The sequence below is a fragment of the Glycine max genome, chromosome 11, assembly GCF_000004515.6.
Source record: "Glycine max cultivar Williams 82 chromosome 11, Glycine_max_v4.0, whole genome shotgun sequence".
NCBI classification, from domain to species: Eukaryota; Viridiplantae; Streptophyta; class Magnoliopsida; order Fabales; family Fabaceae; genus Glycine; species Glycine max.
This window is the reverse complement of record NC_038247.2, coordinates 34,180,735-34,207,560: the sequence shown is the minus strand read 5'-3', so window position 1 is coordinate 34,207,560 and position 26,826 is coordinate 34,180,735. Positions and strand designations below refer to the sequence as shown.

The 26,826-nt window shown below is 33.5% G+C and overlaps 1 protein-coding gene and 3 long non-coding RNA genes across 4 annotated transcripts; 1 reads left to right on the top strand and 3 right to left on the bottom strand.

Moving 5' to 3' along the window:
• Window positions 1–696: 696 nt before the first annotated feature.
• LOC100782582 (uncharacterized) lies at window positions 697–2,868 on the bottom strand. Its single transcript, XM_006591701.1, has one exon. The coding sequence runs from the start codon at window positions 2,866–2,868 to the stop codon at window positions 697–699; it is 2,172 nt and encodes a 723-aa protein (XP_006591764.1).
• A 4,942-nt stretch (window positions 2,869–7,810) lies between these two features.
• On the top strand, window positions 7,811–8,250 carry LOC106795093 (uncharacterized). The gene is made up of 2 exons (XR_005887187.1): window positions 7,811–7,924; window positions 8,194–8,250. It is a non-coding gene; the product is annotated as an uncharacterized lncRNA (long non-coding RNA).
• A 7,017-nt stretch (window positions 8,251–15,267) lies between these two features.
• LOC102661235 (uncharacterized) lies at window positions 15,268–15,650 on the bottom strand. Its single transcript, XR_416935.4, has 3 exons — window positions 15,596–15,650; window positions 15,398–15,493; window positions 15,268–15,316 (listed from the first exon to the last, which is right to left on the bottom strand). It is a non-coding gene; the product is annotated as an uncharacterized lncRNA (long non-coding RNA).
• Window positions 15,651–15,982: 332 nt separating this feature from the next.
• Window positions 15,983–16,216, bottom strand: LOC121173054 (uncharacterized). Its single transcript, XR_005887185.1, has 2 exons — window positions 16,172–16,216; window positions 15,983–16,090 (listed from the first exon to the last, which is right to left on the bottom strand). It is a non-coding gene; the product is annotated as an uncharacterized lncRNA (long non-coding RNA).
• Window positions 16,217–26,826: the final 10,610 nt, after the last annotated feature.

Sequence of the window (26,826 nt, the reverse complement as noted above, 5' to 3'; positions counted from 1 at the left end):
CCAATTTGTCTTAACGGACTCCGACATTTCCATTAACCCATTGGCACTTGAAAACAGGCACTCTAAATTCACCATAGTCTAGCTCCCAGATATCGGTTATGACTCCATAATAAGCCATGGAAGCTCAAATAGGATTGTTATCCGATGCACGACTAAAGTGGTCTGAATGAGCATCAATCATGACCCCACTATTTTGCACGGTACTTTTATCATCTTGTGACTTTGTGTAGAAGGAATAATTGTTGATGTCATAACCCTTCCAACTGAGGACATTAAGATTCGGCCCAACAGCTAGTAATGATAATGTCTTAGAAGCACTGTCGCTAGCAAATATTGTATTTCTAAACCAATTAATGAAACTTCTATTGTGTTCCTGCAACACCGTCATCATATTCATGTTTGGGTGAGAAGCTGCCACATATTCTTTGTGAGCATCTATGTATGGTATTACCTCAGCTGTGTTGTTAAGTACATACCAATGCGCTTGTGATAGTTTCTGACGATCCATGGTTACAACATTGAATCCTCGCGTGCCCCTACCTTGTCGTGTAGCTTCATGACGACTTTCAGGAATACCAACAGGTGATGCATCTTCGATGTAAGTTGAGCAACACTCAATAGCTTCTTTTGCCACGTACCTTTCAACAATGCTTGCTTCTGGCCTATATTGATTCTTCGTGTAACTTTTCAACACCTTCATGTACCGCTCAACCGGATACATCCACCGCAAATATACAGGCCCACATAAACATATTTCTCGAACAAGATGAACAAGTGAATCATTATGTCAAAAAAAGTTGGGGGAAAGTACATCTCCAATTGACAAATGATAATGGCAGCCTCATTTTCCAAATCATCCAACTGTTTAGGGTCAATCACTTTGCTACAGATTGCATTAAAGAAAAAACACAATCGAGTTATTGCAACCCTAACTTTGTCAGGCAATATTCCACGAATGGCAACAGGCAATAATCGTTGCATCAAAACGTGACAATCATGGGACTTCAACCCCACAAAATTCATTTCATCCACTGATACAAGGCTTTTGATATTTGAAGAGTATCCTTGTGGGACTTTGACATTTTTCAGACAATGACAAAAACTTTTTTTCTCATACGTTGACATCGTATGACATGCGGGCGGCAAATACGTTCGAAGACCTTTTGACACAGGATGCAACTGGTATCGTACTCCCATTTCCACTAAATCTTGACGACATTTCAAACCATCTTTTGTCTTCCCTTTAATGTTAAGCAGTGTGCCAACCAAACTGTCACATACATTTTTTTCAACATGCATCACATCTAAACAATGTCTCTCATCTAAGTTGCACCAGTATGGAAGATCAAAGAAGATGGACCTTTTCTTCCAAATGTTTTTGGGAGCACCATCTTTCTTTTGTGTCTTCCCATATATATTGCAAATGTTCTTCACACGATCAAAAACTTCAACACCTGACAAAGGAATTGGTGCACTGTCATCAAACGCTTTCTTCAGTCGCCTGTATGGGTGAAAAGGTTGTAAAAATCTACGGTGTCTTCTATATACAGTTTTTTTGCCATGCTTTAATTGGAGGTAAGTTGTGTCTTTCTCACAAATGGGACAAGCAAGGTGGCCTTTCACACTATATCCACTCAAATTCCCATATGCTGGAAAGTCATTATTTGTGCAGAAAATCATAGCTCGCAACCTGAAGGACTCATGAGCATTCCCATCATACACATCAACCCCTTCTACCCACAATTTTGTCAGGTCTTCAATCAAGGGAGAAAGATACACATCAATGTCATTTCCTGGTTGTCTTGGACCGGCTATCATCATAGACATCATTATGTACTTCTGCTTGATGCACAACCAAGGAGGCAGGTTGTAAATGATCAACAAAACAGGCCACAAACTATGATTGCAACTTAAGCTTCGAAATGGATTCATTCCATCCAATGTGAGACCAACCCTTAGGTTTCTGGGATCTTTGGCAAACACTGGATACAACTGATCAACTTTCTTCCACTGAGGAGAATCAGCAGGATGACGGAGCAATCCATCTTTGGTCCTACCATCAGCATGCCATGTTAGGTTCTTCGCATCTTCTGCATTAGCAAACAATCGCTTAAACCTTGGTATTACTGGAAGATACCAACACACTTTTGCTGGCCGATCAATGTATGTGGATCCAGCTTCACTGGAAGCGCCAGAACCCACTTTGTAGCGTGACACCCCACATGTAGGGTAGTTGCACAATTCAGCAAACTCATGTCTATACAAAATGCATTCATTACGGCAAGCATGTATTTTTTGGTATTCCATTCCAACAGGACATAATATCTTCTTTGCCTCGTAATGAGTCTTTGGTAACGTGTTATCTCCTAGAAGCATATTCTTCAATAACAACAGTAATTCATTGAAGCTTTTGTCACTCCACCCAAATCTTGCTTTCAAATTGACCAGAGCTAACACCCCTGATAACCGTGTGTACTTAGTGCATCCAATAAACAATGGAATCTTTGAATCATTATCTAAGGTGTCATAATACGGTGCATTTGCTTTCCTAAAACCCTCTTGTCCAAGATTACGTAGCATGTCTTCTATTTGATCACTGACTTGTTCATCAGTTGGAGGGGTTGATGACATTTCTGGTAACTCACCATGCCATATCCATTTTGTATAAGTAGGACAGATACCATCACAGATAAGGTGTGTTCTAATGTCATCCAAACATTGTCGTTGCCCATTCAAACATTTAACACAAGGACAAAAGTATAGTCCACCATTGTCTGATGCATTATCTTTAGCAAATTTTAAGAAACCTTCAACCCCATTTTCGTACTCTTCAGTTATGCGTGCTGTTTTCATCCAACGCCGATCCATCTTTGTTGTACTGTCAGGCGACATACATTATTCGATATGCATGTGAACCTCTCTTTTATTAAACCAAAGGTGTGACCCTACCCCATTCAGGAAAACATTTTTTTACTTCATTTTCACTTAAAAGTTAACTATGTTGTGTTATTTTTAACTAAATTTGAATCATTGTGTCCGGAGAACAAAGTGTTTGTTTTCTGTTGTAAAGTTTATATATATATCGCCTATTTACAACCAAGCCACTACACCCTTTTCTAACAAAGCTGAATCCCACTCCCTATTTAACCACCTATTTAAGCTATACCCGTCTTTCCATACTCTCTAACTAGTAACTAACTGCTAATATTTAGGAATCTCTAGGCTACATATCAAGCAACAACGTAATAAATGAGGACATAAGTTTCAGAATCACATACATACCTCGAAATAGGCTACTAACTAAACCTTTGCTTGCGGTGACACTGCAGATGAATGGATGATTGTAACTTCAGTCCAGCAACTACCTGTCTACTTCTATCCTCAACAGACTACGCAACGTTTGACAGTACAACCTAAAAACATAAAAATAATTTACAACCACACTAGGAGTACAGTTTTGTAACAAATAAAAATGAAACACAAAGCCACATTATGAGATGAGTTAACAATACAAAGCCAAAATTTTAAGTTCAGATCCAAATTTCCTCAAGCCTCAATTTAGCAACACAAGCAACGTTGGCAGTGCCTATCAACTCAAATTCAGTAGGTGTGGTGTGAAATTAATAACGGGTCCTCTCATCATTGTGACCCCTAAACCACCCCTAATTCCCAAACATTGTCACCTCTTTCATCAACTTTGGATTTTTAAATCCATCTGAAATCTGAATAACTAAATTTCATTTACAAGTGCTATACTTGTTTGTTCTGTTAGGTATGGGAAAAAAATAACTAAGAAGTAGAAGAAAAAAAATAATCAAATAATAGGTTCATGTGTTGATACTTATTACAATTGCCTTTTACTTCATCAGTAGATATATGAATATGACAGTTGTTTCTATTGTGCTGTACCAAAGAAGCTAGGAATTAGGATAGGATAGGCTAGGCTACGTACTAATGAATTCAAATGAGGATGAAACTGAAAAGAGGGAGAAAACCGTGAGAAGGAAGGATCTCTCACACTCACACATATTCAATTTTATACAGTTCTCACATTTATGAGATAAATAGACAATTTTTACACATTCCAAAAGTTAGGCATTTAAAGAAGTACATAAAAAAAAAAGGATTTCACTAACATGTCCCTTTCTTACATTTGCTAAAGAACTAAAAGAAAAAATTACTTTACACATTTCACTTAAAATATATTTTTTTAATTCTTTAACTAATATTCAAGAATACTGGTTAGTATTTATCTTTAAAAAATAATTAAAATAACACTTACTTTACGGTAATCTACCAATAATAAAACTATTGGTAACTTCTCAATTACCTCAAAGTTGCTACTTGCTAGTAAATGATTTTTAGGAAAAAAAATATTTTTTTTTAATAATTTTTAGTAGTAGTTGCTTAGATAATATATTCCGAATAATTACTTTTAAATTTTAATAACTAAATAAACCTTAATATCTATAAATATTATTTTAAAAAATTGACTATCAATGCTAAACTTCACTAACTTCTATTTATTTTATGAAAAATACTATTTCATCACAGTAAAATAATTTAGCACGTAAAACAATTATAAAAATAAAAAAAATATTTTTTTATATATTTATATAAAACTTCTATTTAACTTGTTATATTGCTCATATTTATAAAAAAAATACATTATATGATAATATTGTTAGCATAAAAAAGCAAAATACATTATGAATAAAATATTAAAAATGATTTAAAATGTTACTCGAGTATTTTCTTTATTAAAATTTTTAAGAACAAATATCGTTAAGTGTAAAACAAATTATTATCATTATCAAAAAAACCAGAAATTATTTTTAATATAATTTTTTAAGATAATTATTAAAAAAATTAACAAATTTATCATTTATGAAAATTTATGATCAAATAACTTAGTATATACATTAGACACTTGATAACCCAGTGATCCTAAAAATAAATAATCTGTATTTTAATCACCTAAAAATCCTAATATCCATACTCTATGTATTAGCAATTCATACTATGAAGGTATATATTTTCACAGGTTTCAACATTGTATTGTACAAAATGTTTAATCTGCACAAATAGTTGCATTTCCAATTTCCAAGAAATATAATAGTTCTTCTGCTGCCTTTTACAAGCTGTTGAAGCTACTAAGAATGTTGAGCTTGGTAACATAGAACTCTCACGAGCCATTCAGAGGAATAGCAGCAGGACATTTCTTTTACTATTTCTATCTGTGCTTACTTTTTCAATCCTCTTTCTTGATTGGTATAGTTAAATGCTTTTGGCTTTCTGCTATCAAAGTGTATCTTATAGACACTCTCTGCCCCTTCTCTTTTTTCCCTGTTGCTGTCAATATTTGTTTTTACTTTTTACCCCTAGGAAGGCATCTTTTTCTAGATTCCATGTTTATTGGAGAAATAATTTTAGTAATCAATTTATGAAGGGCATTGTGCAAGAGACCTACCACTGTTTGGTAGGAGGGGAGGGAAATCAAAATATCTTATTTCGTTTGTAAGTTTGGAGGAGAAACAAAGGAAATTGAAGGGACTAAAATTTCTTCCCTTTTTTCCTTTAAATAAATCAGTTCCAAATAGTGGAAACTGGTTGGTGATCCAGATCCTGGTGTAGAAGGAAAGTGTTGCTTCTAGAGTTATTTACTTCAATGAAGTTACTTTTATTTTTCAAATTTCTACTATCTTAATATTTGTGTTGTTCACAATGTCCTACAGCTTCTTTCTGGATGAAACTGTATTCATCATAATTGTAAAGGTACATTGATTAATTACTTCGACATTTGAGCATTGATATTATAGTCGTATATTACTTAGAGATAACTTGTTATAGAGTTATATAATTGTAGTTAGATTAATCCATATCATAAGATTGCTTAGGCAAGTAGAGGTGTCAACACAAAAAGTTCAGAAACAACATTAAATACAGCAGAGACAGCCAACAACCAGCAATGTGAAAGGGACCACTCACACTTTCAACGACTTCACTTCTAATCTTTTCCATCTACTACAAACGGATACCTCAAGGATTTAAAATGGCCTCGACTTGTTAAACTTCATTATAAGGAAGGGAAATAAAATATACAGGGTATGATGAAAAGAGCTTGAATTGAATAGAGAAAACATCTAAGTTTTGATACAAGTCTTTGTTAGCCAAAATAATATAGGATTAGAGGCAAATTCTTCACACACTATAGAGCGTTTATAAACACCTTTATAAGCGGATCCACACTGAACAAATTATCCTAAGAGATGTTAAAGGAGTTTGTCCTTATATTGAACCTTGTGATTCCAAAACTCAGAAGAGCAATCTGGGGATTGCTCTTGTTGGAGTTGGTTGTGAACAAAACAAGGTTGATGTTAGGGTGGACAATAAGCTTCGAAAGACTAGTGAAATAGTACTTGGGTTGAGTGGAGCCTACATAGACTGAGAATACGGGTGAAAAGCCTGTAGAGGCTTACACAATAATGGTGACGGCCTATACAGGTAAGCACTCATACTAGTGGAAAGCTAGCAGAGGTTAGAAAACAATAGTGAAGGCCATGTAGAGGCTAGAAGAATATTGAGTAGTGAAACCTACAGAGGTTTAAAATACTGGTGGTGCCTGTAAAGGCTGAAGAAGAATCCTGGAAAGGTTAAGGATGTTTGAGGAGATACAGTACATTGTATTTGGTGTCTATGTTAATGAAAATCATACAGTTATAGGAACTAGAGATGCCTCCAAGATTTATGGATGAACTAATATAAATTTGTGTGTGTTGTCTTGGTTTTCTTTATGATTCTCATGCATGTGTTTACTACATCTTCATCATATCTTTTGATGTCTTTATATTTAAACTGAGTTAACATTTTTACATTTAAACAATATTTTTGAAAGAAATTTTATTTTATTTTATTTCAGAAGCAACATCAGTGTGGTCATTTTTACATAATGTTATGCAAGTCAATGGTCATTCACTTCCAGGAAACTACAGATAATTTGTCTGATTCCACTTTTAAGTAAGGCACTAATACAGTGTGGTATCAACACAAAATGAATACAAACAAAGAAATAGTAGGGCAACCTTACACACCTTTTTTCACATGCGAACTAATATACATTGCATTTATATTCTCAACTCTGACTATACTAAATAAACCACATAATTCTCTGTGCATTCTAAATTACCCAAGTCAAAATCTATTAGGAAAGTCAAAATTTGTTGGAATCTTACAAAGGGATAAAAAGGAAATAATTTTGTATGTGTTTAAGTGTCCAGATGGGGATGACATGAACTAATTTACTGAACAAACAATAAGCAAACAATGTGCATTCACTTCAACAACCAAATCCATTACAGCAAGAAAGAGTGAGAAACATAAAAGCATGTATACATACCAGCTTGCCACTTTCAGAGAACCATTTACTGAACAAACAATGTGCATTCACTTCAACAAGCTGGGCCTGTGGGTATCTGAATAGGGCAAAAGCAGGCAAGTTAATTATTGTTCTGTTTACCTGTTTTCATTGGGAAATATTGGTAGACTATTTAAAAAGTATTGACAATAGATTAATGCACCTCGAATTGAATCGAATTGATACTGACACAATTTTGTTACATAGCTATCATTGCTGCTAACCATTTTCAATCTTTAGATTAGACTTAGACATTAAATGATATAGGAAAACTAAGTATTCTAATTCCAAATATTACCGAATGATCCACTATTGTGTTAGCCTGATGGATACTCCTACTTTTGCTCTTTCTCTCTCAAATATTTATGGCTTTGCTGTACATTTACTTTCATTGGCAGAATTTCTTAGAGACTGGGTTAATTGTTGGTGGATGGGATAAATATGAAGGTGGACAAATTTATGGAGTTCCTCTGGGTGGAACAATAGTACAACAACCTTTTGCTATCGGAGGTATTTCACTGTTAAAAATGTGTTGAAGTACAATTTTATTATTATTATTTATGTATTCATGTTCAACTAAACATGTGAGTATCCCTATATACATATATTTTCTGTATCAATTGCCCATGTTATTCCCTTGATATCAATTACTTGTTGCAAATGTGGGCATGGGTTTTCTATTGTGTTCATTGTTATTTCTAAATTTATAATTAGCATTTTCCTTGGGATGCATGGCTTTTGTTTGCAAAGCTATGGTTTACTTGATTTTTCTTTTGCAGGATCTGGCTCCAGTTACTTGTATGGTTTCTTTGACCAAGCCTGGAAAGAGGGAATGACCAAGGATGAAGCTGAGGTATGTGTTTGGATTCTTACTGCTCTGCTTTTATTAAGTTGAAAAAAAAAAATCACTTAAAAGTTTTTTTTTTTAATGCAAAAACATCTTCAGTGCCAATGAAGTTGTCGTGGATGTTAGTTTTGGGAACCTAATCTGATTTTCTCATTGTTGCAACAAAGATATGAACACCAACTAATAGCCTAATAATTTAGAAGCTATTAGAAATTCTGAGGATGATATTTTTTGGGTGAAATTTTTGTTTGAATCTTTGTTGCTGATAGATAATGAATCATTGCCATAGCGCATGGTCTTTATTCACTTTTAAAATTGAAAAATTATTAAATTAATCACACAAACATATGCTTCAATTTTCAAACAACAATTATATGTACAATGAAGAAACCCCAAACAAAGAATGTACAGGATAGCATGTACCTTGTTAGAACTACACCCGTTCCCAGAAAAGAAACAAAAAATGGTCCAGCATTGCATAAACCATACAGTCCACACGATTAAATATTAAATAAAAAATCATGAAAGGGAAAGAAGAGAAAATACCAGCAAGGCGCAATCCAATGGTCTAGCATACAACAAGTAATCATCGGTTAACACAACTAGAGTTCCAATGCAGTAGAATAATGAGCATATATTGGTCTTCTGGGCACGCCCAAGCCTTGTCTTTTTGGCCTTGATAACTTGCATTCTAACCAACACAATCAAACATGAAGCTACCCAAACTGAACCACAGGAAAAACAAATCAAAAACCAAGAGCAGAGCATTTTCACACAACACCACTAAAAATGCACAAAATTAAAATAAAATTATGACACCTAAACATGAACACCTCCTCTGACCTGAAATTAGCCCACCATGTATAAAACCTATTATGGGGAGACGATGCGGGGGACCTTCAATGGCACTCAAACAACAGGCATGGGACACGGCAGCACGAAAGCTAGATAACAGTGGGGATGAGGGAGCTAGGTTGGGACGAAAGAAAATGAGGGAGGTAGCTAGGTTCGCATGAAAGTCATGGGAGCGCGAAAATGCTAGGGCTTCTTGGTAGTAGTCAATACGCGACTAAGAAAACAAAGACGGTCTTTAGGACATAACCGTCTTTGTACCCTAGTAAAAAATTACCATTCTGCCATCTCGTAAACTCTTCAAAGGCGGTTTTACGCAAACGTGGTCGTAACATTTGAGTTTATTACAAAAATGCCACCGTGAGCCTTTCTAAGACGGTTTTCTACTACCGATTTAGAATCAACGACGTAAATAATAGCTTTTCTAGTAGTGTTTTTGTCAAGATGAATTTCTAACAATTTCTTTAGGAATTATATTATTTTTTAAGCATATAAATTTTTCATTCAACATATATAATTTTAAATTTTTAAATATATATATCAGGTTAAATCAGATCAATTACTGAGTCATCGGTTAGATCATTTACTCGCTATCTCGACCGGATCAATGATCGAACCAAATTTCACAACTTTGATTTTTTTACGTGCCTAATGATTTTCAACTATAAAAAAAAATTTGGTCACAACTCACAATCAAACTCAAAAAAATATACTATATAATCAACTAAATAAAAGTGTATCTTAATACAATGCTATATAAACTGTACAATAAAAGTTTATTGCCGGTAAATATTTTAATGGAAATTTGTATTGCAACTAAAAGGAAAAATAATTGAAAATAATACAAAATTAAAGAAAATAATCAAGAGTTATTTGCTATCTCGTCTATGTTGTTGTTCTGAGTATCATTACTCAAGGTCCTCCACTGTCATAATCAATCCCATCAAAATTGGTAGACAATTGATGATGGGGACAAACGGCTAATTCTTTATTAAATCTATCGCTAATAGCGATGAACAAATTTCAGTCACTAAATCTGATGGCCATTTATCCTTTTTCTTGTTGTGTTATAATATAAAGAGAAACTTCTTTAAAAGCGAATGTATCTCTTAAGCAAAAAAGTACTCTTAAGTTTTAACGACTTAATTAAAATTACATGAAAACCCTTGACACAACTAAAGTCATATCTGAGGACCTTTTATAAGAAGATATTAACAGTAAAAAAATATCATCTAATAATAAATAAAAACCTAAGCTTGACCTTTTTAATAAATAGGATAGGTGAGGCCTAAGGCACGCTAGACCATTCGGCCTATTTCTACCTATAGTTGTTTTTCATAACCCATTTCCACCGATGGATTAACTTGTTTTTATTTATCACTCATACGTGTTATGACACACATTCTTCTTCAAAATGTCAGACCTTGAAACCTTCTCCTTGTCATCCACGACGTTTGGAGACTCCTCTAGTCATCGCGTTCAACTTAAACACCACCCAAGACTATGGACTTATTCTTGTGCAGTCCCATCCAACCCTTTTTTTTAGCCTGTGTAGGTTAGGATTTGTAAGTCTTTATTAACAGTCTGTTTGGTAAGTGAAAAATAGGCTGGAAAGGAAAGGAAGAGAGTAGAGAAGGAAAGTTAGGCTAACAAGCTCGTTTAGTGCGGTGGAAAAGGAGAAGTTTTTTTAAATAAAATATTTTTAATGGGTTAATGTTAATTATTAGTTTTGGTTAAAATATTAGGGAGAAGAAAAAAGGGAAGAAGTTCGAACTCATGAATTCTTTCCCCTCTCTCATCAATCCTTAAGCCCCCATTTCAATGCATAGGAGAATCATCTCAAAACTCAGAGGAAGAAGATGATATTTGCAGTGTTATCGTTGCTTTACCATCTTACCTCACCATTGCTTTACTGCGAAGTCAAAGGTTTGAAATGATTGGATTTAATTTGATATATTTAGATGTGGACATGCGGATATATTTCGTTATGCAGTAACATAAATAATTGTTAATTAGATTATCAACACAATCTAATTTCTAAACTTCCATCAAAATGCATGCTATTTGGAGTCCATATAATCCATTAAATTTTTAGTATAACCAAATTTATAATAATCTTTTGAAGTCGATTTAATCCAATAAAATTTCTGTATATATAATCAATTTTATAAACTAAAAGGGTAATTTGGAGGTCCATATAATTGATTACGTGCCTGCTTGTTTATTTATTTTAAGAAAAATTTCTTCTTTAATAAAATAAGAAGTTTTTTATTCTTTCGATGTATTTGTCTAAACCTTTTTTAAAAAAAAAAAATGTTTTTTTTTACCCTTTTAGGCTTAATGGTTAATTTTGTCACTTTATTTATTTAGAATGTTGAATTAGGTTCCTCTATTTTCAAAATCTTCAATTAGCTCTTTCAAAAAAAAAGTGTATCAACTTGATTGTTTATTTTTTTCTTAAAAAAAAAAAAGCTTCCATATATGTGGTATTTTTCTATCAAAATTTGCAACTTAATGCCATCAACCTCAATTGGACGCACAAAAAGAATCACATTGAAGCATTTAAAAAAAATATAAGAAGAATTTAAAACTTTCAAAAATTGAGAAACCTAAATAAATATAGGCCTAAATTAATAATTATTTAAGCTTCTTTTAAGAAGAAACTTCTATCAGCTTCTTAAAAAATCATTTTTTTACATAAACACTTCTTTTTAAGTTTATTTACAGTCTATTTAGTTTCTCTTTATTTTTCAAACTAAACAAGCTTATAATTTTATTTGCACTCTATTTCTCTTGAATCAAATAAGTCTTATTTCCATCCTATTTCCATATTTTTTTTCTTTTGTACTTACCTATTTTTCTTCCTTTACAGAGTGTAAGATGGCCGAAAAGAGATTATCAAGATAGGTTTTTTTATTTTAAAAGAATATTATCAAGATAGATTAGATAAATTATCCCACAATTTAGTGTCAAATTTAAATCTTTATTTTTAACATAACGGACTAATTAAGTATCATCAATCTAATAAGTAGTGATCAAATCTCATGCATTTTTCACCCGTACTTACAACACGGGCCGGATTCGAAATTTTACTTACACTTGCATATCTTGAAATGGAATGAAGAAACTATCAAACTAGAAAATATATAGCCATGCACTTTGACAAAACAATCTTAATTTTTATACTCTACTAATAAATCAACAACATCACAGTAGTCCCTACTTCTCAACATACTTTCTACTTTTAAGATATGATTGATAAACAACTGGAATAAGAAAAGCAATTTTACCTATAACTGCATTGCTCACACAATCATCTGGCTGATAGAACAGAAATGGAAGCAGTAGCATTAGATGAAGAACCAGTGGTTGAGCTAGAGTTCATGCCTTCCCGAGTCTTCATATTTGTTTCAACAAACACAGGCATAGTTAGTCCAAGGTTTTCAAGTAAGCTCTTGCTTTTGAGTAGACACTGTTGGCCTCGATGCAGCTGATGCTTGAGTGCACAACAAAGCAATTTCTATGATTTTCTTCACTTTTTCTGCATCGTACTCATTAGGGTCCATGTCCTTGTCCACTAGCTCCAAGTGAATGCCTCTCTCGTACAGTTTCCATGCCTGTTAATTAAATGAAATGGTCTCATATTATTCTATGGTAAAATGTCTTGAGAAAACCAACAATTCCTAAAATCTGCAATTTTTAGTTGAAGATCATTATCCAGAAGAATAACAGCAGTCTTAATATCTCTGTGTATAATGGACACGTGGAAATCCTCATGTAGGTATGCTAGTCCACTTGTCGTGCCTAAAATTATATCATAGCGTTGTTTCCAAAAAAATATAATTACTATATATACACAAAATAATAAAAAAACAATCATGAATGAAATTAGGAAACAAATTATAAAAGAAAATATATAATCATGGAGTTAAATACTGGATGCAAAACAAATGTTGAAGAACAAATGCTGCGAATAGTAAAAAAATTTATCTTTCCTAGCGTTTTGTTTTCTGGTGATAACTGCAAACCGCCACAAAATATTTTGATTTCTGAAAAATTACTTGACCCCCACAAAATTGTATATTTTACACATACCGATTATTTCTGGCAAATCTTTTTCGTACTATTTATCATATTTTTCCCGATTTGGAAAGCATTAAAAATTCAAACCACATGAACTAATTAATGTTGGAAGAAGAAAAAGATTTTATTTCATTTGTCACTCCAAATACAAGAGTATGATTCTCTATTTATACTAGAATAGAGTGACTACTCACATAATTTGCTTATTCAAGACTTTGTAACTTACAACTTTACAACTTTCATCTTTCACAATTTAAGGCTCATAAAACTTGTTATTATTATTTTTCTAATTAATATCTAACATCCTCCCTTAATTGGAAAATTCTTCTGCACACCAAGTCTTGCTCGCAATCTTCGAAAATCTTCAAATTTGAGAGGCTTGGTGAAAGTATCCGCAACTTGATCTTGAGTTTTCACATGAGTCAATTCTACTTCTTTCTTGGTAATGCACTCTCTAATGAAATGATACCTTGTATCTATATGCTTACTTCGTTCATGGAACACCAGATTCTTGGCAAGCTCTTGTGCAGATCTATTATCAACATAGATCTTTGTGCTTTCCTTTTGCAACAACTGAAGTTCCTCCAACAATCTTCTTAGTCAAATGGCATGACATGTGCAAAAAGTTGCAGTTACATACTCGGCTTCACAAGTAGAAAGTGTCACAATGCCTTGGTTCTTAGAACTCCATGTAAAAACACAATCATCCATAAAAAATACAAATCCGGTAGTACTTTTTCTATCATCAACAAATGAAATAAAATCTTCTTCTTCTTCCAACAAAGTGGCATCAGAGCTTGAGTTCTAGAGTGTTGAGAGAGAAACACTTTGTGAGTTGAGATATGACAAGCAATGGCTTGAGTATGTTTCAATTCCCTCGTCTTACCAAAGAGAATTATGATAATTGGTGTCGTCGCATGAAAGCCTTGTTAGGTTCTCAAGATGCATGGGAGATTGTAGAGAAAGGTTATACCCAACCTCAAAATGAGGCTATTTTGTCACCAAATGAGAAGGAGACTTTGTTGAAGTCGAAGAAGAAGGATCAACAAGCACTTACTTTCATTCATCAAGGTTTGGATGAAGCTATGTTCGAGTTGGTGTCAAATGCAACCACATTCAAAGAAGCATGGGAGATTTTGAAAACCTCCCTTGAAGGTGTTGATCAGGTAAAAAAGGTGCGCCTACAAACACTACATAGAGAGTTTGAATCATTGCATATGAAGGAATCCGAATCTATCTCAGATTTTGGCAACAAGGTGTTGGCTATTGTGAACCAAATGAAGCGTTATGGAGAAAATATGGAAGATGTTCGTGTGGTGGAAAAGATCCTTCGCTCCTTACACTATTAGAAAATATGCTTTCTACATCGGTTATTTATGACTTTCAACATCGGTTTTTGAACCGATGTTGAAAGTACCGACGTTGATAGTATTATCGTTAACATCGGTTTTTGAAAAACCGATGTTAACGTAAAATTACCAACATCGGTTATATAAATAACCGATGTTGCTAACATGAATTACACCCAGAAAATGTATATTAATGTTGAAAGTTAACATCGGTTTTTACAAAAAATCGATGTTAACGAATGTGTTACTGTTGACAGTTAACATCGGTTTTCTGTAAAAAAACCGATGTTAACGAATGTGTTACTATTCATCGGTTTTTTAAAAAAACCGATGTTAACCCACGTTAACATCGGTTTTTTATAAAAACCAATGTTAACTGTCAATAGTAACACATTTGTTAACATCAGTTTTTTATAAAAATCGATGTTGTTTTCAGGAATTTTTTTTAAATAATGTCTCTGTTTTTACAAAAAAAACCAAAATTTAACCTGTAAATTTAAAACCAGACCACACAGCACACAACATATATCATTTGCATTCAGTTTTCAAATAGATTTTAGCAAAAAACTAGCTATCAACAAAGGTTGTTCAATGTTAAGATGAAACAACAATTGTAAAAAATGTAATGCAAAGTACGTAAACTAATAACCTAAAGTTACATAGTTGCCTAACATCCTATGTTTGATTTCTAACTTTTAGATAATACTGTGCCCACTATATTTGAAGTGCCTTGAATCTCTCTGCTTCCAATGGTCTAACTTCATTAAAATACTGCATGATCAAATAAAAAAATAAATTAATAATGTAATAACAATTATAAAAAAACCAAATTTGTTTGTAATAAACAATTACCGTCTCCCAATTATTCCTGAAAGATCCTAAGATTATCGTGGACATCCAGTGCATCAAGTAGTAGCCACATTCAGTGATTCCTTTTTGTCTATTACACTAAATACATAATGAAATTTGAATATTAATTAAACGTTAACTACAATTAGTGTACACACACATAAAATATATATAAGTAGAACTTTTATTTAAATCACGTACCTTAACAACAATCCACCTAGCAGCAGCCTTCGATTTCGGTTGTGGAGTATCATCAAGTCCTTTCAAAGCACTAGTGTTAAATATGAGGAACATTAAAATATTGATGTTGTTGAGTTATGCCAATGAAAATGTATTGAAAACAATACTGACCTGTTAATTATTCCCTTAAGGTAGTTGTCTGGCCTGTTATGTAAAGAACAAAACCAGACAACTAGGTTTTCCTTAGGCAGAATGACGACCATTTGCCAGTGTCCGCTGCAGTAGAGATGAATATGGGTTATTGTAGTAGTATAGATTATTTAAATTCAATTATTGTGTTTGACTTACCCATTCAGATAGGCTCCAAGGTAAACATCTCGTTTTGAACTCTGTATCCAACTCTTGATGTAACTTTCAGATTCAAATTGTGATTGCCCAGATCTCTGAATGGACTGTGGCTCGAGGAATCCATACACATCAGAATTCTCCGCTCGCACACTTGTCTCGGTCAGATGGCTGTGTTGTTAAGTCAAAGTTAATTATGTATGAATTTAAAACAATTACTTTGGTAATTAATAGTAATCTAAAATGACTTACAGAATCCACAACTGTATAACAGATATGCTGAGACATTGACCACCGAACGAGAAGTTTTGATTAAACACCCCGAATATGGTAGCATCCCACATAACCTGGAGTGGCTTTAAAAATAGTTGTGGGATGATCAATGTCATCAGGTACAGGGGATCGTCGACATCTTCATCCGGGCTTTCTAGAGATTTTGCTGGAGACACAGCTGTCTGTTGATAAAACATAGTTAATTAGCAAGTTTTGATTACAGTGAACAAATTAATTGAAAAAAATAAACATATAATCAGAGTAAAACACTTGTTCTGATAAACACTTCACAAGATGTGTTGGCCAAGTAAGGAAGGTGTTAAGTGCCTGCCCCACTAAGGTAACCTCGTCAGTGGGTACAGGAACGAGAGCCTCTGCATCTTTAACCTCTTCAACACCAACCTTGACTTGGCCATGCAACAAAGGGATGTTGTGAACTGTTGTGGATCCCTCATAAAGTCTTCCTAGGGCAACCAGGCGGGAATGATTTTCTTCAATATATAGTCCGCATTTGTCTGAGTCACCCGTCCCTGGATTGTTCCCTGAGGGAGCAACACAACTCTCCTTTGTGCTGACACGAGGACTTGAGGGACCAACCTCTGGCTCTGGAGGTAGTGCAAGTCCCTGTGATTGCATCTCAGACTGAAACTGGGACTGCATCTGGCTGAAGGATTCCATCATCATTCGAGTCACTTTTTCTGTAATTGACTCCTCCAGTTGGTCTCTGATTTGTTGGGTCAGCTGTTCTAGGTCTTCAGGCGGCATGGAGGAAGAACTGCGGGATGTTCGTGAAGCCGATCCAAAGTATTGCTTTATGGTGACACCGGCTCCAATAGCACGAACACGGCCAGGGTGCTCTGGTCGCCCAATGGCAGCAGTCAGGATATCCTGATGTCCATGGGGGATGAACGATCCCTGTGACGCCTGCTCGTCCAAAGAATCCTGTACCGAACACATATTTGTCCAAGGAATTCACAAAATACACAAAGATAATTACAATTATTAATTAAAAATGACTTACAATCCTGTCAGCTATTTCTTTTGCTGCCTCAGATGTCATCTGTCTAGTTTTCTTCGTGCGGGCCATCTTCCATTTCACGTGGCGTCTGATGGGAGATGGAGGGTCAATGATGCCCTCAGTGCTTCCAGATTGGGCAGCTTCTTCCAGTCTTTTCTTTGTCTTCTCAGCCATGAGCTTTTCTTCTAAATATTCATAACCCCCACGAGACAATACGTGGGGGGCAGTGTTTTGCTTCTGGGAGGCCTGTGTCTTTTTCCGCACATCTTACAAAAGTTTAACATTAATGAAAATGATTATTACAATAAATTATAAGAAGTGATTTTGTTGTAGAAAACAACTAAAATGACAAAGTACATACCTCCCATGAGGGGTCTCTGCGGGTCTGACAAAACTGGGTCCATTTCTCCTTGCTAATGCCATATTTTTCACAGACAATGTCGTCCGCACCGTCCTTGTCGGCTCCAAGTGCCCATTTTCTAGTGAAGTCAGATTTAAACTGCCTCCAGCGCTCGCCGACAATCTGAATAATTTTCTTCTTTGTCCTACTGTCAGAAGCTTCAGGGATTTCAAATTCCGCCTGACAAACAATAAATTAGGTTTTATTGTAAGTAAATAACAAATTTAGACTATTAAAGAAAATCAATGAAGAAAACTCAAATACCTGAATATCCTCCCATATCAAATCCTTCTAAGTAGTAGGGACTTCCTTCCAGGTGTCCGTCGGCCTTGCCAGTAGCAGGATCGTCGAGCGACAATCCCCAAATCCTTCTTATCACGAGCGACAATCCCCAAATATGTTCTTAATTTCTTTTTGTGGGGACCGTCGGCCTTGCCAGTAGCATGATCGACGTTGACCACAGGTCTTTCTGCCCCAGGTGGTCTAGTGGCCAATGATTGTAATCGTGTCGCCTTGCGTGTCCGCTTCAACGTAGATGGAGATGCTGATGCGTCTGCAAGAGGAGGAGGAAGAGGAGGAGGAGGCGAGACAGGTGAAGTGGCCATGGTCCTTTAAAGAGAAAAAGTTGAGTTAGTTAATATTATCAAAAAACACTGTATGAGTTATGTAAATGAATGTACCGAAATGAAATATTATATTAGAAAATTACGTTAGACGATGTTAATTAATTCTCCTTCATCATGATCATTATGATTAGCATGAGCGTCGTCAGCTTCTTCTTCTCCGACGCTGTTAGAAGTCATTTGTGTAGACAAAGGATTAACATCAGTGTCCATGTATGAATCATCATCTTCTACATTAACACCAATTGTTTTCTCGTGTAGAACCACAGACCACATTTCATCACAAGGGTCTTGCATATAAAATACTTGCTTAGCTTGTTCTGGCATGATGAAAGGGTCATTCTGGTAAGCTAGTTTCTTTAGATCTACCAACGTAAATCCTACATCATCAGTCCGCACACCGGTTTTGCTGTCAACCCACTTACATTTGAAAACACAAATAGTAAATTTGACATAGTTAAGCTCCCATATTTCATCAATGAAGCCAAAGTAAGGGATTGAAGCTACACATGGATTGTCATCATGTACAGTTGCAAAGTGTTGAGATTCAGCCCTTAGGGTGAATCCGCTGTTTTGCATTGTACTTTTGTCGTCTTGTGATTTTGTGTAAAAGGAATACTTGTTTATGTCATATCCTTGCCAAGTTATAACATTTCTTTTAGGCCCATGAGCTAGCTTTCTTAATGTTTCAGAAGCATTTTCGTCAGCAAAGATTGTATCTTTAAACCAATCAGAGAAAGTCTTATTATGATTTTTCAAGACCCAGTTCTTTGACATTTTTGGATTACTTTGTTTGACTAAACGTTCATGCTGAACTATGTATGGCAAAACTTCATTACTGTTGTTCAACACATAAAAGTGAGCTTGTAACAAATCTTCTACACTTGGAGTGATAACATGCAGTCCTCTTGAACTCTTACCGCCCACTCTGTCGTCATGGCGAGACTCAGGAAGGCCAACAGGTTTAGCCTTTTCAATGTACTCTGAACAAAATTCAACGGTTTCTTCTGCGACGTACCTTTCAACAATAGATGCTTCTGGACGATGTAGATTTTTGGTATACCCTTTTAAGATCTTCATGTAGCGCTCAACCGGGTACATCCAGCGCAGATAAACAGGACCACAACATTTGATTTCTCTGACCAGGTGAATAATTAAGTGGACCATGATGTCAAAGAAAGTAGGAGGAAAATACATCTCCAACTAGCACAATATAATTACAGCCTCGTTTTCCAGGTCATCAAACTTGACCGGATCAAGGACTTTGCTACATATGGCATTGAAGAAAAAACACAGGCGAGTTATGGTTAACCTGACTTTGTTAGGCAAAATGTCTCGTATGGCCATGGCTAACAATTGTTGCATCAACACGTGACAATCATGAGACTTTAACCCCACCAGCTTAAGCTCCTTAAACTGCACAAGGCTCTTAATATTTGAAGAGTATCCTTGTGGGACTTTAACCCGGCGTAGACACTGGCACAAACTGATCTTCTCCTTTCTGGATAAAGTATGACAAGTTGGAGGCAAGTATATTTTTTTATCATCAGACATTGGATGCAACTGCGATCGTATGCCCATGTCAGCTAGATCTTGACGGGTATTTAGACCATCTTTAGTCTTGCCCTGAATGTTAAGGAGTGTCCCAATGACACTGTCACATACATTTTTCTCTACATGCATAACATCAATACAATGTCAAACATCTAGATCAGACCAGTACAGAAGATCAAAAAAAATGGACCTCTTCTTCCATATGCAACTCTTACTTTTATCCTTCTTTTGGGTCTTTCCAAATACAGTATTAAGGTGTTCAACCCGCTGGAAGACCTGCTCACCAGTTAACGGTGTCCGTGCAATTTCGTGCTCTTGACTTCCATTAAAAGTTTTTTTCAATCTTGTGTAAGGGTGATGAGCTTTTAGAAAACGGCGATGTCTAGTGTACACTGTTTTTCTACCATGTTTCAGTTGTATGTAGCTTGTGTCTTCTTCATAGATGGGGCATGCATGATGACCCTTAACACTGTAACCGCTGAGATTCCCGTATGCTGGAAAGTCATTAATGGTACAAAAAAGCATTGCACGCATTTGAAAAGTCTCCTTGCGAAACCCATCAAACACTAAAACCCCTTCATCCCACAACTTTCTCAGGTCTTCAATCAACGGACTTAGATAAACATCAATGTCATTTGCTGGTTGTCTTGGGCCCGATATCATCATAGACAACATCATGTATTTTCGCTTCATGCACAACCAAGGCGGAAAATTGTAAATTACTAGTAGAACTGGTCACCCTGCAATCTTTCATACACAGGGGCATGTGCTTGCTGGAAAGACTCTTGTCCAAGGTCACGAATCATATCCTCCAAGCGATCTCTCATTTCTACATCAAACGGTTCGGATTGTTGCCCACTCTGCATGTCTGTCATTTCACCATGCCATATCCACGTCGTATAATTTCTCTTAATTCCATCACACAACAGATGCTCTCGTATGTCATCCAGTATTTGTCGTCTTCAGTTCAAACAATTGATGCAAGGACAATAATATTTTCCATCTTCATCCGGTTGACCTCTTTGTGAAGCAAATTGTAAGAATTGCTCGACGCCTTCCTCATATTCTAGGCTGATGCGACTTTCATTCATCCAACTTCGATCCATCTAAGTAATAACTCGATCATACTCTCAAAGTTATTCGATGCATGAAAATCTCACTTTTTTATTAAAGGTGTGGCCCTATCCCATTCGGCAAGACCGTCTTTTATGGTAGCTTCATACATCAGGGTTAATTCTATTTTGTTAAATTTGACAAAATTTTGGCAGCATTTCGCATTGGTCTCCAAGTACACGACATGAAATCGGTAAAATTAATTTTCCAATAATCAAGTATGCACTCAGAGAACAACTAGAAATGCATTACCAAAATTTCATCAAATTAAACAAAATAATTTTAACCTTAACACATGAATCTACCATAAAAATATCAGTCTCCCCAAACTGTCCAAACGGACAATTCAAGATTGAATACAATGATTAATGCAAACTGTCCGCAAGAATCATTGCATCCAATCTCAAACGGGAATCTAAGGTTCACTCATCATGAACACAATTTGTATAGCATATATCAATTGTCATTAATGGCAGTGAACACGTAATAAAAATATTCATTGGTAACAAACATTTGTACCTGTGATGATGAGCAGCACGGTCCAAAATGAAAGCAAGAATCAAAGAAATAACTGAATGAACACCTACATAAGACAATCTTGTGTATGATAAAAAAAAGAGTAAGATTAAGTATAACAAGCGCTCAGAAGATACGAGAACAATTTATTCTAAATTATATCAAAAAAATGTCTTACTTCTTTCTCTTTTCGAATATATATATATATATATACACACACACACACAACTTCTATTATCTCTCACAAGATCACAAAACTGCATTGTGGGAGGTGAGAACAATTATGCATATAGTTTAATTTTGTCTCCAACTCATAGAAAAGACATAATCTAAGTAAAGAAATAATTATATATGGAATACAACTATATAATATAAAATATTAAGATGAGTAGACAACTATAGGACCAGATAATAAGTAAAGAGAGAGTATATGTGATTATATGTACGAGAGATGTGGGAGGTGGGGATTCAAACACGACTGCGCTGAGTTTTGTGTGTGTTCTCTAATTGGACAAATCAAATCTCATTACTCTCTGCTTATTTATTAGAAAGAAAAGAGAAGGCATATATCTATGGAAAATTTTTACTCCTCCCATGCCTTTGTTTGTTTGTCTTGATTGTTGTTTTCTTCTCTTCCCTGCCTATGACGCATTCAATTTGTATATGTAGCTTCCTTAATTTGAAAACCAAGAATAAGGAATGGCTAAACACGAATAATGAAGTCATGCACGTGACACAAATACTATTCTTTCATTATCCTAAAGACAACACATTTTCACAAGACTTGAAATGAATCAGACCTATATACACTTACATTCATATAGAGCACTTTACGTTAATTAGTTTTTTCCTTGATCTATACCAGAATTTTCACGCAAAAAACAATTAAAAATTGGCATTTTGTTGTCCATTACTAAATGGCAATTTTTTAAAAATTAGTAAACATAAGAAAGAAAAGGGGTCGGGGAATGTATGATATATAATCATCCTTGTAACTTAAATGTAAAGCACAAAGGAGGCAAGAATTATAAGTTTGATTATTAGATCAAATCAAGAAATAATAACAATGACAAAGAAATTACTAATTACTAATTCTTAAAATAAACACTAAAATTACGTGGAATTATAAGGTTTGTTGAATGCAAAAAAAATATGGAAGGAAAGGTTGCGTTCGATTTTTTCGATGATAAAAATTAATAATTATGATTTTGATTTTTAACTATAAAAATCTTTTTTTAATTTTATTTATTCCTTTTTATAAGATTTTTTTTAATTGTGTTTTGTATTAATTTGTTATTTAAATATCTTTTATTATTTCATAATAAATTCTATATATTTAAAATATAAATTTATAAATTGTGAATTATTTATAAATTTTATTAGTGACTAATTTTTGTCAAATAAACTTACTATAATTTTTAGTAAAATCATTTTTCTTAGTTATATTTTTTTAATCAAGAGATAATTTATTTATTCTAGATAACTCATTTAACGTTTAATAAAAGTTTTCCTTTCAACTATATTTTTTTTATAAAACTTAAATATAAAACCTTAGTCAAGTTATGATATTATTTCATGTTAGACTTAAAATTCAATTTCACTTCAACTAATATAATATTATAAAGAAATCTATGCATAATAAAGATGATAAGAAAGGCAATAATAGAGACAAAATAATCTAATTGAGTGTCAAAGTAGAGCTAATTTGAAGTATATTGTTGGCTACGAAAATGGGGAGAAAAGGTTAAGGTGATTAGCAGAAAATAATTAAGCTTTCTTGCCCAAAAGGTAAAACATTTAATTGATATAATGTCATGTGTCTGAATGAAAGCCAACTCTCAGTGGCGGTGGAATTTGTGCTGGAGTGAAGCACACGTGATGTTAGTGGCATTTTCATCTGCCACTTCCACTTTCTAGTTTATATATCTTTCTATAATAATGATTTACATTTACAAGTTCTGCACTATTATTTTACTGGCCCCTTGTAAACTTGGAGCATATATCCTTCTTTTTATTTCTATTTCTTCACTATTGTTTTACTGGCCCCTTGTAAACTTTTTTATTAATGGTGCAGCCAACAAGTGCCTTAAGGTCATCACCATTAGTCAGCTGAATGTTCCAATTAAATATGGCTAAACTAAAACACCTCATGAGATAGTGGAAGGATATAGATTTCATAAATCATGAGATAAAATAAATATGAGGCACACCTGGTTCTTCTCGAGCCCTGAGGTGGAAGAGTAGTGAGGTTGTTTGTGTCGTGCGTTAATGATGTGCCTGGTTTGGTTTCCCTTGTTGTGTAGGATTCTTGTGTCTGTGAAGTGTGAACAATGGTTTTGTTAAGAGGATAGTGTGCTGAACGTGCAAGTGAAGGGTAACAAAGGAAGGTTAGTGAGTGAGTGAGAGTGGGGAAGGAAACAAAACAAAAGAGTAATGGAGTCAGAGTGAGAGTCTTTGTCACTTCATGGAACCCGAATTAATCGGTTTCAACTATGACTTTGCGTCCGCGAACTCAACTCCATGTGTCCTACCATATTATTCTCACCTGCTCCCCTCCATTTTTTTCTAACTTCAACCGCACTTTTTCAAATTAAAAGAAAAGAAAACAATCTTATACCTCTCTTTATAAAGCGTTGCTTCCTTTCATTCTTTAAGCTGGGTTTGTTTTTAAGAAGAAAAAAAATAATACTGCAGAGAAATTTTATATTTTTTATACTCTATTTTAATTTTAAAAAATTATTATATTTTTTATATTTCAGTAAATGGAGAAGAAATAGAGGGAGATGAAATAAGTATGTTAGAAAAGAAAAGAAGAAAGAAATAGATGAAAAATATAGAGAAAATAGAAGTTGTTTAGTTGAAGGAAAAAATATTTAAATTAAATTGAGTTGATTATAAAAAAAATAATTTATAATAAAATACGTTATTACCCAATGAAAAAAGAAGCAAACCCAAAGAGCAGCGCCTCACGGAAAGAGAGAAAAACAAGAGACCAAGGGATATTCACGTAACACTGCAAGCACAGTACTTATTTCTAGGCATTTCTTGGCATTCCAGAGAAGAAAATCTGCAGCATAAAACCCATTGATTTCAAATATTTCGAGGCTATTTCAATGCTGCCAAACACAGCCTTAGGGGTGAGTTGGATTTATGGATAAAATAATAAAAATTGTTTTATAATTTTAAAAATATTTTTTTCTTATCATTTTCAAATGATACTCTAAAAAAATATTTGAATAATTATTTTGTGTATGCATTTTAATTTTCTTTTCTTTTAAATATTTATGCTATAAACACAAAAAATCTTTAAATTTTCCTTAGGGGCGAGGGAGAGTGAGTGACTGAGTGAGTGAGTGAGTGAGTGAGTGAGTGAGAGGAAGGAGCAGATTTTTAAATTTTTTAACATAGCATTACGATGATATTTTTGGTTCAAGTTAACGTTTTTTCGTTTTTGGTATTCATAAGTTTAGTTTTCGTAAGTCAGTAATTTTTCAGTTTTGATTTTTGTAAAAAAATTTTGCTTATTATAAATTCTTATAAGTTATAAGTTTGTACGTTTTTTAATTATAATCTTTTTAAGATTTTATTTTATAGTTTCCATAAGTTCTTGTTTTTAAAAATTAAAATTAAAAAACATAAACTTATAAGCATTAAAAATAAACAAAATATCTTATAATAATAAAAATTAGAAAAGTACAAACTTAAAAAAATGAAGTTGAATAATTTTTTTATATAAATTAAATTAAAAGAAAATACAATTTAAATGAAATAAAAATATATTTAAACCTAATTTTAATCGAAATGCTGGGAATCCTAGAGGTGAAACTATTGTCCAGTGTCTAAAGAATACCCCTACACTAACACTCGATTGTGTTAATTTTGAGTGAAAGGTAAAAAATACCCCTCCAATTTTGAGTGAAATTTCCTGAGTCCAAATCCAGTAACTAACCAAAGAAAAAACGTAAAACATTACATTGTTCAATATATTGTCTTAATGCTTGAAAAGTTGGAAGAAATGAGTAAATAATAGATAATAATTAATTTCATGCTTAAAAGTGTATATGCAAAGTCAAACCCAAAAGTATTCATAACTTCATGAAAATATCAAACATCCCCTACTGATACCTTGCAAAAGAGAGCTACATTTTTTTTGCACTAATGTAATGAAGCAAGGATGTCATTCAATACAAAAAGCCAATTTCTGAACACCTTCAATATTCTTCTCCATAAAATCATTTAATAAAAAATATGCAATTTTTTATTTAAAAAAAGAAACAAACTTTAGTCACGTGATGAAGTCAATTTATTTTCCCTTTCATCGTTAGTTTCTATTCCTTTAGAGTAGATGGGATCAAAAGAATATAAAGCCTGACAAGTTTTTTTGGTTTCCAGTAGAATAGAAAAATGAAATATGCATGGAGTGGGGGTAATTGTGTCATTGTGAATGGTCCACTAATAAAAAGCTGGAGTGCCCAAGCAAAATTGATGATGAGAATAAAAATTATATATGAAAGGGAAAGACATAAAAAACAAAGACTAATGTGGGTGAGCTGTTGTGGTGCATTAGATGCCTTTATCTGATGATTTTTTATAAAGTAAATTTTTTAAAAATTGTTTTAGAAATATATTTGCATATTTTTTTAATTAATATAAAATAATTTAATATAATTATTTATTTATTTTTTATTTCTTTTACGTTCATTCAAACAAGTAATATTAATATTTCCACTTATTTTTCTTTTTTTCTATTTGCCTAAACAACACTTTTTTTGACTATATTTATCTTTAATTTTTATTTGTTTTCTTTCATTTCTTTTAATTTTTTTCTCTTTATTAATCTAAACAATTGGTAAACCACATTTGCACAGTAAAATCTATGGTGTAAAAATTAAATTATAATGGTCTTAATTTTCCTTTTCTTAAAAAAAATTGTCCTCACCAAAGTCATGAAACCCCTTGCAACCTCATTTTTTTTTGTTTAATTCCAATTTGAAGTCGTGAGTTTATCCATGATTTATTTCTTTCTTTTTTGCATTTTTCTTACCTTTTATTAGTAAATAAATATTTATCCTTAATATTAAAATAATCATATTAAATAAATTAAATCAATTTTTATTTTAATAATACTTATTTCAAAAAAGAAAGAAATCCCTACATATTCTACGACCTCTATTTCAAACATATTAAAAAAAAGGAAAATTAAAAAGTCACAGGCCCAACGACTTCTACAAAAATCAGATTCTTGTGATTTTGTCGTCTATCAAATTCTATTGTGTTGTTTCTTTGTATTTTTCTATTGGAATATTGTTGTGTCATATTTTTTATTTTTTGATGAATGATTCTTTGTACTGAATATATGGATTAAATTTTTTTTTTATGATGTTACAATGCTTCATAGTGGCTTTAGACA

Coding starts and splice junctions, on each gene's coding strand:
- LOC100782582 (XM_006591701.1), bottom strand. CDS start 2,868: ATGGATCGGCGTTGGATGAAAACAGCACGCATAACTGAAGAGTACGAA.